At 45.0% G+C, this 12,896-nt stretch overlaps 1 protein-coding gene across 4 annotated transcripts in view; it reads right to left on the bottom strand.

The window, feature by feature from the left end:
* The window catches only part of Nup93 (nucleoporin 93), a 103,551-nt gene that overhangs the window by 2,806 nt on the left and 87,849 nt on the right, over nt 1–12,896 (bottom strand). For all 4 annotated transcript variants that reach the window (XM_031340902.1, XM_031340903.1, XM_031340904.1 and 1 more), the window contains 13 exons: nt 11,364–11,496; nt 10,002–10,159; nt 8,441–8,606; nt 7,954–8,047; nt 6,773–6,964; nt 6,038–6,164; nt 5,838–5,910; nt 5,545–5,589; nt 4,203–4,319; nt 2,945–3,063; nt 2,259–2,376; nt 1,728–1,811; nt 385–513 (listed from right to left, as the gene is read on the bottom strand). In XM_031340902.1, the coding sequence (XP_031196762.1) occupies nt 385–513; nt 1,728–1,811; nt 2,259–2,376; nt 2,945–3,063; nt 4,203–4,319; nt 5,545–5,589; nt 5,838–5,910; nt 6,038–6,164; nt 6,773–6,964; nt 7,954–8,047; nt 8,441–8,606; nt 10,002–10,159; nt 11,364–11,496 (1,555 nt within the window). The remainder of the gene's footprint in view (nt 1–384; nt 514–1,727; nt 1,812–2,258; nt 2,377–2,944; nt 3,064–4,202; nt 4,320–5,544; nt 5,590–5,837; nt 5,911–6,037; nt 6,165–6,772; nt 6,965–7,953; nt 8,048–8,440; nt 8,607–10,001; nt 10,160–11,363; nt 11,497–12,896) is intronic.

The raw sequence follows: 12,896 nt of genomic DNA, 5'->3' as shown, positions 1-12,896 counted from the left end.
AACATGCTGTCTAGTCACCTCTCAAGGTCTACTGTGAGACTAAGAGAGGAGAAACAATGGTTTCAATAAAGATTGTACTAATCAAAAAAATAGAGTACAGTATGCTGAAAGTGTTCACCCCTGAGCAAGACTCAAAGAAACTTTGTATTAAAATGAACAGAAATCCCAATTACAAGTCAGCATTTTGTTTGATTTCCACCCCATCCCTACCGCTAGTTTGAGAGCAGCAGCAATCGCAGTTTGATTTTTCCCAGGAGCTTCCTGTATAAGGTTTACACTAGTGTTAGGTTCCCAAGTAAAGAGTGGTCAAAGAGGACTAGGAAATTGGGTTCCAAACCAGCAAGGGATTCTCAGCAATGTTTCTCAGGAATGCTGGGATCTTACAGAGTCACGGTCTTCGATGACTCGCTGGGGCCTGGTTGCTGAAGATGGACTTGTTCCCTTGAGCCTCTTAAACTGTGTGAACAGGATGTTCATGGTGGCGAGAAGAACTTCCGAGAGGTTGTGCCTGATCTACAGAGAAAAACACCTGGAATAAGGGAAAGGGGCCCAGTCCCCAGGGAGAGCAACGAGCGGAGGGAATATGGCCTCTGCTGGTCATGCTTCACCCCACAGCTGCCAATAGAGAACTACAGTCACCAAATGGGAACTGGTGGCATCAAGATGCCCAGAGTGTCAGCAAACTCCTGCTAACTGGCCCTTCTCCTTGTTCCCTTATGGTGCTTTGGTGGGGCAGCATGCCAAAAGCACAGCAGCACCTGTAAGCATGGAGGCCCTGCTGCCAGCACAGTGAGACCAGAGTATCTGCATGGAGTATCATGGCTCCCCAGTTCCCTGCAACTCCCCACTGCCTCAGACTACCTGTCTACCTGTCTCCACTGGCCCTTCACTGGGAAGTGCACAGGGACAGAGCTTGGTATAGTACTTCAGCCCAGGATGCAATGAACCTTGTATCTAGGAGAAGGTAAGAAACAACACAGAAACAATGGCTGACAGCAGACTCCTACCCTAGTGTGAAGTGATGGTTAGTGGCATCTCTCACTGAGTGGCATCTCTCACTGGAACCCAGCCCTTTGGCTAGCAACCCCACTCCAACCCCCCGTGCCAGGGTTATGGAGACATGCTGCCACGCCTAACTTTTATATTCCCTACTGTTAGGTGGGCATCCAAACTCAGATCCTTCTACATGGCATCACGCCTTCTCCAGTAAGCCACCTTCCCAGCTCCAGCTTTTTATTTTAACATATCCAATAGCTCTGCGAGTTCTAACTACAGTAGCCACCTAGACTGGATTTTTCTAGAATGGGTCCAATTTCAGCTCTAGAATGGGTCCAATATCAGCTCTCCTGGCAGTCTGCAAGTAATACAATGGGTTCTTAGAGAAAGGGGTTCTGGTTGACCCATGAGTCTGGCTTAATTCTCTCACTGCCTATGCATACCAGAGGATATTTTAACACTCAAGTATTTCTACAGGGTGCATGAGATACACCCCATGATTTACACCTCACTTCCCCCAAGCTCTGTCTTGGTATAAAGTAGAGAGCAATTGAGGAAGACACTCATCATCTTCTGTGAGCTTCCATACATACCCACACGCATGTGTCCATACACATGGGAACATATAAAAACATGCATCACACATAAATAGATACGATTAAAAAAATAAAGCCTTCAGTTTTGGAAAGGATGGAAACAGAATTCTGTAACGAACAAAGAGAAAGACTCACTTCATCACTGAAGTTTCTGAAGGCAGCCACTCTTTCTTCTACACTTTCCTGATTCAGCGGCACCAGCTTCAAGCGATCAATAATCTGTTTCAGACAAGACATGAGCAGCCACATGACACAGCATTCCACCACTTACACCCCCCCCCCAAAAGAAAGCCAGTCAGCTTGTTCAAATCAACAGAAAACGCTTATCTTCCTGTATATAAAAGCTTTGATCCTGGTAGTGGTGCATGCCTTTAGTTCCAGCACAAGGGATCTCAAATAACAACAACAACAACAAAACAAAAAAACTCAAAACAATAGCTTTGATCCTAACACACTAACTTGATTTTTATAATTTCCAGACTCAATTCTAAAATTCAGAGATTTCTTTCAGAAGCCTGTTTCTATATTAAATGGGAGAGAAGAAAAGAAAAGCACCTGGGGGCAGGGGACAGAAATCTTTAGATTCTCAGGGTCACACCTGTCATTGTCATTTAAGCAGGCATGTTGGTGATCACCCCTATTTCAAACACTCTTGCAGAAACTTACATCAAAGGCTCTGTCAATATGGCCACTGTGATACTCGTCAAAAAAGGTGATCAAGTCCAAGAGCAGATAGAATGTAGAGTCCACAAACTTATTTGCACTTATTCCCTGAGACCTGTACCTGAAAGACAAAAAGGAGGAGTGCTGAGGGGAGCAAGAGTAGAGGCAGATTCCCACAGAATCCTAACCAACACATCAACCTCCTGAGATCTTTGGATGTGCACGAGGGTATGATCTGGCAATACTCTACCCACACATTCTAAGTAAAGCACACCTCTCTAGCACGTGTCATCAATTCTGCAGCCAAATCCTTAGGAAGGAGAAGAAGATGCCATGGGCTAAAGAGCCTAAAGCTAATGCTGGGGACTACTGCTAAGTGAGAGGCCTCACTTGCTAAACAGTGTCTTGTGTTGCTGCAGGAAAGCATTCCAAACCCAGTCTCTCTGGAATCAAGCTGGTTAGTCAAAGAATTCAGGAACTTTCCTGGGGAGCAAGGTGGATTCTATAACAGTGCCCATGAAACCAGAGAAACCGCCCCCCATTACCATAATTGAAGGACATCCCAAAAGAAGGTGAATTAGTGTAACCTGCAGGGGAGCTGTCTGAGTGCCTAGTGAAGCTGAACACACAGTAGGGAGGACACAGTGACCCGGCACCCTTGGACCCCACTGAGCAGGCCTGGGCCTTACCGCTCCGCAATGGAGAGGGCCATGTTCCTCAGCCTTTCCTTATTCGACTGTGGGGCACTGATCTGTGGGACCACAGGGCTCAGCAGCTTGTTCATCAGCTCCAGCACCTTGTCGGCATTCTGTTTAAGATTTTAAGATGAAGGAAACAATCAACAACAGAACAAACTAATTAAGCAAAATAAAACCAGCAACTTTCTGGGGTGATGAATGGAACTGCTCTATATCCTGAGACCAGGGTTGTGTGGGCACAGCCGTAGACAGGTCATCCACCTGTGCCCACCACTTTCATATTTTCCTATGTCCTCAACACAACAGCTTTAAATGTAGGAAATCAATCAACCCACCTACCTTCCTTTCTTTTCTTTTCTCTCTTTCTCTCTCTCTCTCCCTTTCTTTCTCTCTTTCTTTCTTTCTTTCTTTCTTTCTTTCTTTCTTTCTTTCTTTCTTTTTCTCTCTCTTTCTACCTTTCTCTCTCTCTCTCTTTCTCTCTTTCCTTCTTAAAGATTTATTTTATGTAGAAGAGTATACTGTAGTTGTCTTCAAACACAGCAGAAGAGGGCATCAGATCCCATTACAGATGGTTGTGAGCCACCATGTGGTTGCTGGGAATTGAACTCAGGACCTCTGGAAGAGTGGTCAGTGCTCGTAACTGATGAGCCACCTCTCTAGCCCTAAGGAACCTTTCTTATTTAAAAAAGATTTATTTTTATCTTTGTGTTTATGTTTTTTGCCTGCATGTACAGATGCGCACTACGTACATTCCTGGTGCCTGCAGAGGCCAGAAAAGGTATCAGATTCTCTGGAACTGGAGTTATGGAGGGTTGTGAGTCACCATGTGGGTGCTAGAAACCAAACCCAGATTCTGAGGAAGAGCAGCATGAGCCACCTCTCCAGCCCCAGAATACCTTTGTTTTTACATCTCCTAAGTCATGCGTCAGTGCTTATCACATACTCTTAGGGAGATGCATTTAACCCAGGTTCTTGCACTACACACTGTTGGCCACTGTAGAAGGCTATACAGGGAACACAATGGCTTTGACAATGTCTACAGGAGAGACTTTCATTATGCTGTTATTTGGCCATAGATACTTTCTGGACAGTTAGAACTCTGTAAAATGGGAACCTCACCCTGACTGAACCCTGATTAACATGCCAGAGAAAGTGCTTCAGCTGGGACAGTGCTGCAAAGCCTGAGCATTTGTGCCAAAAGAGCTGTCAAGAACAGAGAAGAAGAGAGGGGTGAAAAGGGCACATTTACCTTAGCGAGGTCATAAAGCTTGGCTGCTTCTTCAAACAGTCCTTTATTTTCTGCCACGGAAGCAACTTTGTTGATAATAGGCTTTGTGTCACTGGTAAACTTATCTATGACTCCAGGCTGACAAAACAAATATCCAATGGGAAGGGAAAGACTCAACATCCTGCAGCAACTGTGTCAAGAAGTACTTGACCTGGAAATGCTTGCCCTAGTCAACGCTTTTCATCTGCCAGACTCTCCTAAAGACATAAGGCCCCACACCATAACCACAGAAAGACAGACAGGGCACGTTAATGGGAGCACTGTGGAGTCAGCTACGGCACATTAGTGGTTTCTGAGAGATTTTCCAAAATGACTAAGAATAGGTAAAACTATTAGTGATTCTAATTTGCTGGCAAGCATAGTGTTATGAGAAAATACTTCAAAGACTTTCAATTTGCTTTCTAAGACAGATGCTGACCAAATATGCAGGAAGTGGTGGTGAGGACTTTGAAAAAGTCTCCATCACCACTCACTAGTAGGCATATGATCAGGAGAGTCTGATAGGCCCCAGGGCACACAGGGAGGGAAGATGGACTGCACAACACAGTGTTTGGCCATGCTAATGCGTCTTCAGGGCTGGACCAAATTCCAGTGACCTGCCCCTCAATCAATGAAATGTATGCTCATTCCAGTTGTGTGGTCTTGAGGAAAATAACCACTTTTATCTGCTTCTTCATTTGGGAAGCAAACTATAATGCTTCTCACTTTGTTGGTGATTGTCTTAACTGTGTAAGAAACTACACACAAAGCCCAAGAAGATGGTCTACCACGATCAATACCATCATGCCTGTCATCTGGGCACTAGGCCAAGCCATGCAGTTTACAAACGAAAGTGAGTAGCTATGGGCACCCAGGGGGGCCAGGGTCAGGACTGGGCCCTGACACGGGGCTTCTGCCCTTCTTTTACAGTGCCCCATGGCATGGCAAGTCCCAGAGGAGCCACTAAGGCTCCTGTAAGATGGCATTTCCAGGGTTGGCAGGGAGTTCTGAGTACTCAGGGATTGCCTTTTGAGAGAGGTGAAGTGCATTTCTTATTTTTCTATCTGGAGAGAGTAGGCAGAATAAGCACTGACTTTTCTTCATGTTTTCTGAGTCAAAAATATAGCTGTCTCAGCTTTAAGAAAAATGTCAGGCGGAACATGTGAAAACACTAATTACAAATTTATAAATTTTAAAGAAAGAAATATGTGTGTAAAACTAAGGCTATCAGTTGGGCTTATTTCATCTTTCTATTGTTACAACTACTGTATGTGACTCCTACAGTGTAACTATGTTCTGACAATTGAGGACACATTTAACCTACCTTTCTACTTCCGTCGTTCTCTAGTTTCCCAAGAATCATATCAAACTGTGGGGGAAAAAGGGTGACTCAGCTTACTAGTCATGGAAATAAACACAATACACAATTTCTTAGGGAAAAGGGCATAGGAGAGGTCTCCCACAACTAGGACACAGCGAGACTGAGATCGATATTGTCACTGTAAAAAAACCAAAGCAAGTCCCACCCTGGCTCCCCCTCTAGGCCATGTATAACACACACACACACACACACACACACACACACACACACCCAGGGTGATGAGAAAGCTGACCTACCTCTCGACTTTCTATCACAAGCTCACTCACACAGCGCAGAAACATGTTTTCTCCTTGACTATCTTTCTCATCCCTACAAAGCAAAAGCATAGGAGTAGCTTGGGTGGTTGGTGGTACGGATGCAGACAGTGTCTCTAGCAGTCATTGTCAGATTGGAGAAATGAAGACTAGCCAAGCAAAAAGGCAAAAGCACGTGTCACCTGAGGAAGTAAAAGTACTGCAGGGCTTCTCTTGGGTCCGTGGACTCAAACTTGCGTGTGTACAGCATGAGCAGACGCACAAAGTTCAGCCGTCGCATGCAGGGAGGGTCACCAGGCTCGTGGCTGACTGTACATGAGAACAGAAGGGCCCCTCAGAACCCCGCAACCCAGGACCCATGGGAATCGAATGTACAGGCCGAGAAGTGTGACTTCTGCAGTGCAGTCCCCATTTCCCAGTGTGACCTCACCACTGGCTTCACTTTCCTTTATACAGACAGTAGAGGAGAATGTCTCTATGGCAAATGGCCAGCATGATGACCTTTACAGGAAATGACTATGCACCTCCATCAACGCTCATGTACTGGGGAGAATGTGCTGACCCAGTCAGTCACTCACATTTATCTGGCTCTCTACCTGCCTCTCCCACCTGGGTAGGCAAGTAGATAGGTGGCTAGCTGGTGTTTCCAAGCCTTTAAAGCCAGATCCCTAACGAACATCATACTCATGACTCACAAAATGGCTCTGCCTGGCCAAAAAGCCAGTGCCTAGCGTCACCCTTTAACATTCCAGGAAATGCCAAGGGGTTAAAACAAGCATTCTAACACTAATAGAAAAGCTCACGTACCTACAATGCTCTAAAATGACCAAAATCTGGAGTGGCTGCCATTTCCCCACTATCACCAATGGGGATGGTGTGCTGTGGTCACATCAATGCGCTAAGACCTCAATACTCACGAAGCTGAGCACTCTGCCCAGAAGACTTTAAAAGCAGCTTTAGCTCAAACAGCACCAGGGCCACATGGACAGCATGACAGCGCAGTCGCTCCATTCGGAAGAGAAAGGCAATGGCAGCTTCAAACTGTGCAGTCAGGAACAGCACTTGGAAGTAGAGGAAGGGCTGCTGGTTCACTGTGAAGTGGGACTCGCCTGCAGGAGGGGAAGTAGAACCCACTCAGGAGGAAGCTGCCACCAGCTGAATGACCCTGGGTATCTACTGGCCTTGTTGGGTAGAAAGAAAGTGGCAACATGAGCCTAAAGTAACTGAAGGGACTGTGGACACAGAAAACTACATGAAATGTGACCCAAAGCCAGGCACGGTGGTGTAGGCCTCTAATAGTTTTAGTGGCAGCAACAGAAAGACAGAGATCAATAGATCTCTGTGGATTCAAGGTCATTCTGACCTACAAACTGAGTTCTATAACAGCCAGAGAGAAATCTTGGCTTAAAAAAAATACAAACAAAAAGACCCAGTTCCTCTCCCTTCTCTACGCTTCACTCATGGTTGTCAAGAGAGGTCCAGTTATAAAAATCTAAGCTGTTTGCATTAGAGAGGAGAGAAACAGCTCCGGATGTTGAAGTAACAGTTGTCTTCAATATATACAGAGATACAAAGTGCAAAGCTCATGTACAGTTGGATTCACAGACTCCTGAGCTCAGCAATAGCAACTGTAGTCACTGACCCTACACTTTCTAGAACTGTTCAATAATGAGGAGGTCAAAGGGAAAAGCTATCCCTCTCCTTTGTAATCAGATGTGACTGCTAGCAAGATCTACAAGGGAGCAACCAAGGCCTCATTCACATCTCTCCCAAGCAAGAACTAGAAACATGTTTATGGTCTATAACCATGAAAGCCACAGCTTTCTTCTTCTGGCGAGGCCAGAGATTAATCAAACTCAAGGTCTCTGGAAGGTCAGGCAAGTACTTCAGTATTGAGCTACAGCCCCAGACCCTTTTTTCTTATTCTGAGACAAAAATCTCACTAGGTTGCCCAAGCTGGCCTTGAACTTGGGATATTCATGCCTCAGTCTCTCAAGTATCCAAGTGATGCATATTTCTTAATGCACAATGCTCCGTACCTGATTGAAAATGGTAGGCCATATGCCCCAAAGGAGATGGGGACTGTCCAGGATCTTACCATAGTCTTCTAGCAGCTGCTTCTGGAATTGTGAGAGGGTGAGCCTGTCTTGTGGTGAGCTGGTGCCGTCATCATCAAAACACACCTGGTTCAACTAAAGCCCCAAAGGAAACAAACACACTGGTACAAACTACATCCTCAACCACATGGAGAGCTGTAGCTGCCCCGCAGCTAAGCTCGATGCTGTGAGCTGGGGCTGCGTGACACACTGTGGTTCTTGGGGCTGGGTTGTATTATAGGAGAGCATGACTGAGGCCCTAAATTCCATCCCTAGCAATGTAATGGAGAAGGGAAGTGGGGAAAGAGGAGGGAAGGAAAGAAGAAAAAGCAAGCTAACTGTGTAGTTATTAGTTGGGAATCACATAATAAAAAAATAAGGCCAGTCAGACACAAAATCTACTGGCCCTGTCCTGAGTACCACACAAACTTCATGCATTACAAGGGTTGAGTATAGAGGACTTGAACAGCTAAAGGACACTGTGCCTACTTTTAACCATAGGTAGTCCTCGGTCTTGTCTGCTACTTCACTCTGGTTGTCGGTGATGTCGCATCTCCCAATGATACAGTACACAGCTCGCTTGTAGGGGTCTGTGTTGTTCCTAAGGGCTCTGCGGTAGTGAAGCCGGAGCTTGTTTTCAGTAGCTGGAGACAATCTGAAGACACACAGAGAGACACAGACTCAGCAAAGAACCTCAAAGGTGAAGTGCAAGCATGCCCAGAACACTCTGGAAGCTCTCCATCATCCTGAGCACAGGGCCTCTCTGCCTCATCCACCACTTTCACCTGACTTCTAATTGCTAGCACCCATCAGTCTTCTCCAGTCCTGAGACCTCCTTAGGAAGATTGGGGATGCTAGGGATCAATATTCTACCCTACTCCAACATCCCTCAAGCAGAGACAGAGCAGGTTTTCCCCTAATCGTCTTGCTATTGATGTTTATCTGAATGCACATGTGTGTGCAGTAGAGGGTAGAGGCTAGAGGTCAACCTTTCATGCCACTCTTCAGGTAGTGGTTTTTAATATAGTCTTCTCTTATTGGTCTGGAGCTTGCCAATTAGGTTAGGCTGACTTGCCAGAGCCCCAGAAATCTTGCTTTCCTTGCCTCCCTAGTGCTGAGATCACAAGCTAATGCTACCATGTTTAACAAGGGTTCTGGAATTGAACTCAGGTTTGCACAGCAAACACTTTTACCTGCTGAGATTGCTCTCCAACTTCATCCTTCAACTGTCTTAAACCCTTGGGCCTCCACATTCTCTTATTCACATGGGCTCACCTCCCAAATAATGGACTTGCATCCCAATCTTTGCCTCAGGGTCTTCTGAGTTGGGCGCTAATGCTGCTTCTACCCCAGTGGTGATCAAACACAGGTCTCTACATGCGGGGCAAGCAGATGCTCTGCTTCTGAGCCAATCTTCAGCCCTAACCCTACTTTAAACTCCATGAGCAAATCAGAGGCTTACAGTCTGAGACAACCTCTGTAAGTGGCAGCACTACCCCGTGAGTGTTTGCCTTCCACAGGAGCCACTAGAGTGAGCGTCACATTTCCTCTATATATGTACATATATACAAACTGAGTTTGAATATGAACATGTGTTCAATTACCTAAGTACAATCCCAACTGCTGCTTACCAGCCCCTTACTTAGTTCAGGAAAGCCTCTCAAGGCTCTGGGAAACATCTCAATGCTAATTTCAGACTAACTAAATTCTAGCTCTAACTTGAGTCAGGAAGTGTATAGCATAGACATCCACATGGACTGAACAAAGAATATTTGTATTTAACAAAGTGACTAACACAAAAAGTCTCATTTTATTTCAGTTATTATTTGGTTAGTTAGTTTTTTGGAGACAAGGCATCTTGAACTCACAACTTGATTTCTCAGATTCCTGACTGCTGGGATTATAGGCACATGCCAACACTTTTGGCCAAAATGTTGTATTTTATAAAGCAATCAACCTTAATCTAGAGTGTGTTCCACACAGTCCTCCACTGAAAGGAAACTCACTAAACACAGTCTACAGCTGCAACAAGGCACAGCACTTACTGTACCTTCTATCCTTGCTGTTCATGTATTCCTGGAACCAGGTTTTAAATTCCCCCAGCTGGTGCTGGGCTCGACTGACGACTTGTGATGCAGCAAGCAGGTCTCCACAGCGCATGCAGTAATAAATTAATGCCCAGACAGGATGGCCTTCTACTTCTCCATCCTACAAGACAAAAGCAGTCAAACAAAAGCCAGCTAACCACTTTCTGATGTGCAGACACCCAACTAAGGCACTCAGTTCCCACCATAACCCCATGAGCTAAGAGCTCATGTGACTAAATCCTACTCCCTGTATTTTGCAAACACACTGAGTTGTCCAGGGAAAACTGGGAGTGGCAGCGTACTATGGATCTGGATCCATACTGTGATGTGTGTTACTGTGATGCCAATAGAGCCCACCTGTGCTTTCCCTCCTAACCAGCAACAATGAGATCACCTTCTTTGATTTTGACAAAATAAGGGCTAAAGATGTCACTGACCAATGAGGGCCACTCATCCACTTGAGCTTATAAAACTAACTACTCCTCAACATCCCTTGTCCCTCCAAATGTTTGACTGTCTAGATGTCAAGAGCTGTGAGGTGAATGTCTTACCCTCCTAACAATTTGACTACCCACTCACTTATTCCTTGTCCTGTGCTTCGTCAATTCTCACAGAACTCTTGGCACTCCTTCTGTAGCAGAAGCTTCACAGACATGGCACCGCGTCATGTCACATGCCCTCTTCAACACGTTTAAGCTATGCAAGTCCAAATCTCAGCCTTGGTCCTCAAGGCCTTTCTTTACCAGCTAATCAAAAACTTGCTAAGCCCTACCACATGCCTACCACTCCAGATACTTTGCCTTCTCGGTTGTTTGTCCACACTGTCCTCCCCTTCTGGAACAGCCTTCCAGAGCCCCACTGGGGGTAAACCTCTGCTCTTTAAGAGTTAAGTATGACCTTTTATGAAGCTAGCATCTTTTGGCACAAGGCTCCAGTTTAGTTTGTATACTCTATCAGACACTGTAAAATAATCCCCTGCCAGCAAGGCAAGCAGGCAGAGGGACTAAATCACACCCAATACCACTCTTTCAGCTATAGTGCTTTAAACTTCTGACATATCCCTCACTTTGTGGCTTAAACCCACATGTAATTTTCTGAGAGAGTCCTTATAACTTAACTTTTAAAACTCATCTGAGACTTGGTGCTGGCACATCTCCTGCCTCTATTCAGGATTCTTGCATGACTGGTTTTGAAAGGGTCCCCATGAAACAGCACCACCCCCTCATCCCTGGCTTCTTTGCCACACAGAACTCCTTTCAATTAAGAATGCCTAAGATCAACTAGTAGCTGTAGAATGTGTCTGAGCATGCAGAGGTTTCTAGTACCTGAAGTCCCGGTGAGGGAGCTGGCAGTTTAATGTTTAGAAAACTTCGAACCAGCTGATAAGTCCCAGGCACACCACCCAGCTGCGCTTGATGCAGATTTCCAAAGACAGTCACAAGGGTGTAATTCTTATAACTGGAAAATTTTTAAAAGAAAAAAATAGGCAAAGTTGACAATGTGTATTACGCACATCTATGACCATGTTCAGAACACCAGACTCTGAAATCTACAGGCAAACGCTGATTTTAAATTTCATGCAGAAAAGGAAATACCTACCTATGCAATGAAGAACTCCATCCTTATCACTGTACGTTTTACTACAGATACCCCAGGTAATTCCTAGGGGAATATAGCTGAGGATTTCAAATACTTTGTACAGCCTAATGCTCTAATGGGTTCGCTTTTTAAAAAACAAAATTTCTTATTTTAAAGAATTTGAAATCAATTCCATGAAAAGTCAGAACTGTCCAGTGAATTCTGTCCTACCCTTTACCTAGATTACCAGGTTCTGACATTTGTATGCATTTCCTATCTCTACCCTTCTTATCCCACACCCAAACACAAGTAGGAACGTGATTTTGTTTATTCTCAGAAACATTTAAAAATGTTATAAAAAGATAATTAAGTTACTTAGCCTACCAACATTCCAGCCATATACCTCCTAAAAGCCAGGGCATTTTCCTACCTAATCCATATACCATTATGACACCCAGAAATCAAATATTAACAAACTACTGTCTAAAGCACAAACCACTGTCAAGTTCTATAATAATGAATTTGACCTGATTCCTATGCTCATATTCACAATCCACCCAACCCAACTCCTGTTTGTTTGAGAGGGTCTTCTTCTGTGGTCCTGGCCGTTCTGAAACTGGGAGTGGGGTGGGGCACGGGGACACTTTGTACTCATAGTGATCCTTCTGCCTCAGCCTCCCGAGTGCTAGGATTACAGACGTGAACTACAGCACCCAATAGCTTGCTTTCTTTCTAAATCCTAGACTCAACTTATAAAATCCAAGGCAAGAATCTGGCCCCCCCTCATTCCTCATTAGTCCAGGGAGTTTTCCCACCTTCTGCCTTTCATGACACCCACCTCTTTAGAGAACCAAGAAAAGCTGTCTGACAGAATGCCTCACAAGCTACATCCTCTCTATGTGACTCAGCTTAGGCTTAAGATTTTGTTACTTGGTAACTAACTCTTTGTACACAATGAGGGTCTTACAATGAGAGTCTGCTACTGACAGCTACTACATATGGATCTCTTGGCTACCAAGCACTGACCAGATCTTTTTATTGTAACAGTGCACTATAACATAAGACTCTTCTCTTAGTACTCAAGAAACAACCTGTGCCTGTGTGGCTACTCTCATCACTGTCAATATTTTACTTTACCTAACACTTTTAGTTCCCATTGGCAGTTTGTGCTGAACCATTCTATAGTCACAGCAGTGACTAAAGAATGCTATCATTTGGCCGGGCAGTGGTGGCGCACGCCTTTAATCCCAGCACTTGGGAGGCAGAGGCAGGCGGATTTC

The sequence above is a fragment of the Mastomys coucha genome, unplaced genomic scaffold (assembly GCF_008632895.1).
Source record: "Mastomys coucha isolate ucsf_1 unplaced genomic scaffold, UCSF_Mcou_1 pScaffold22, whole genome shotgun sequence".
Classification (NCBI taxonomy): Eukaryota; Metazoa; Chordata; class Mammalia; order Rodentia; family Muridae; genus Mastomys; species Mastomys coucha.
Note: the sequence above shows the minus strand (reverse complement) of the source record. Positions and strands in the feature narration are given on the sequence as shown.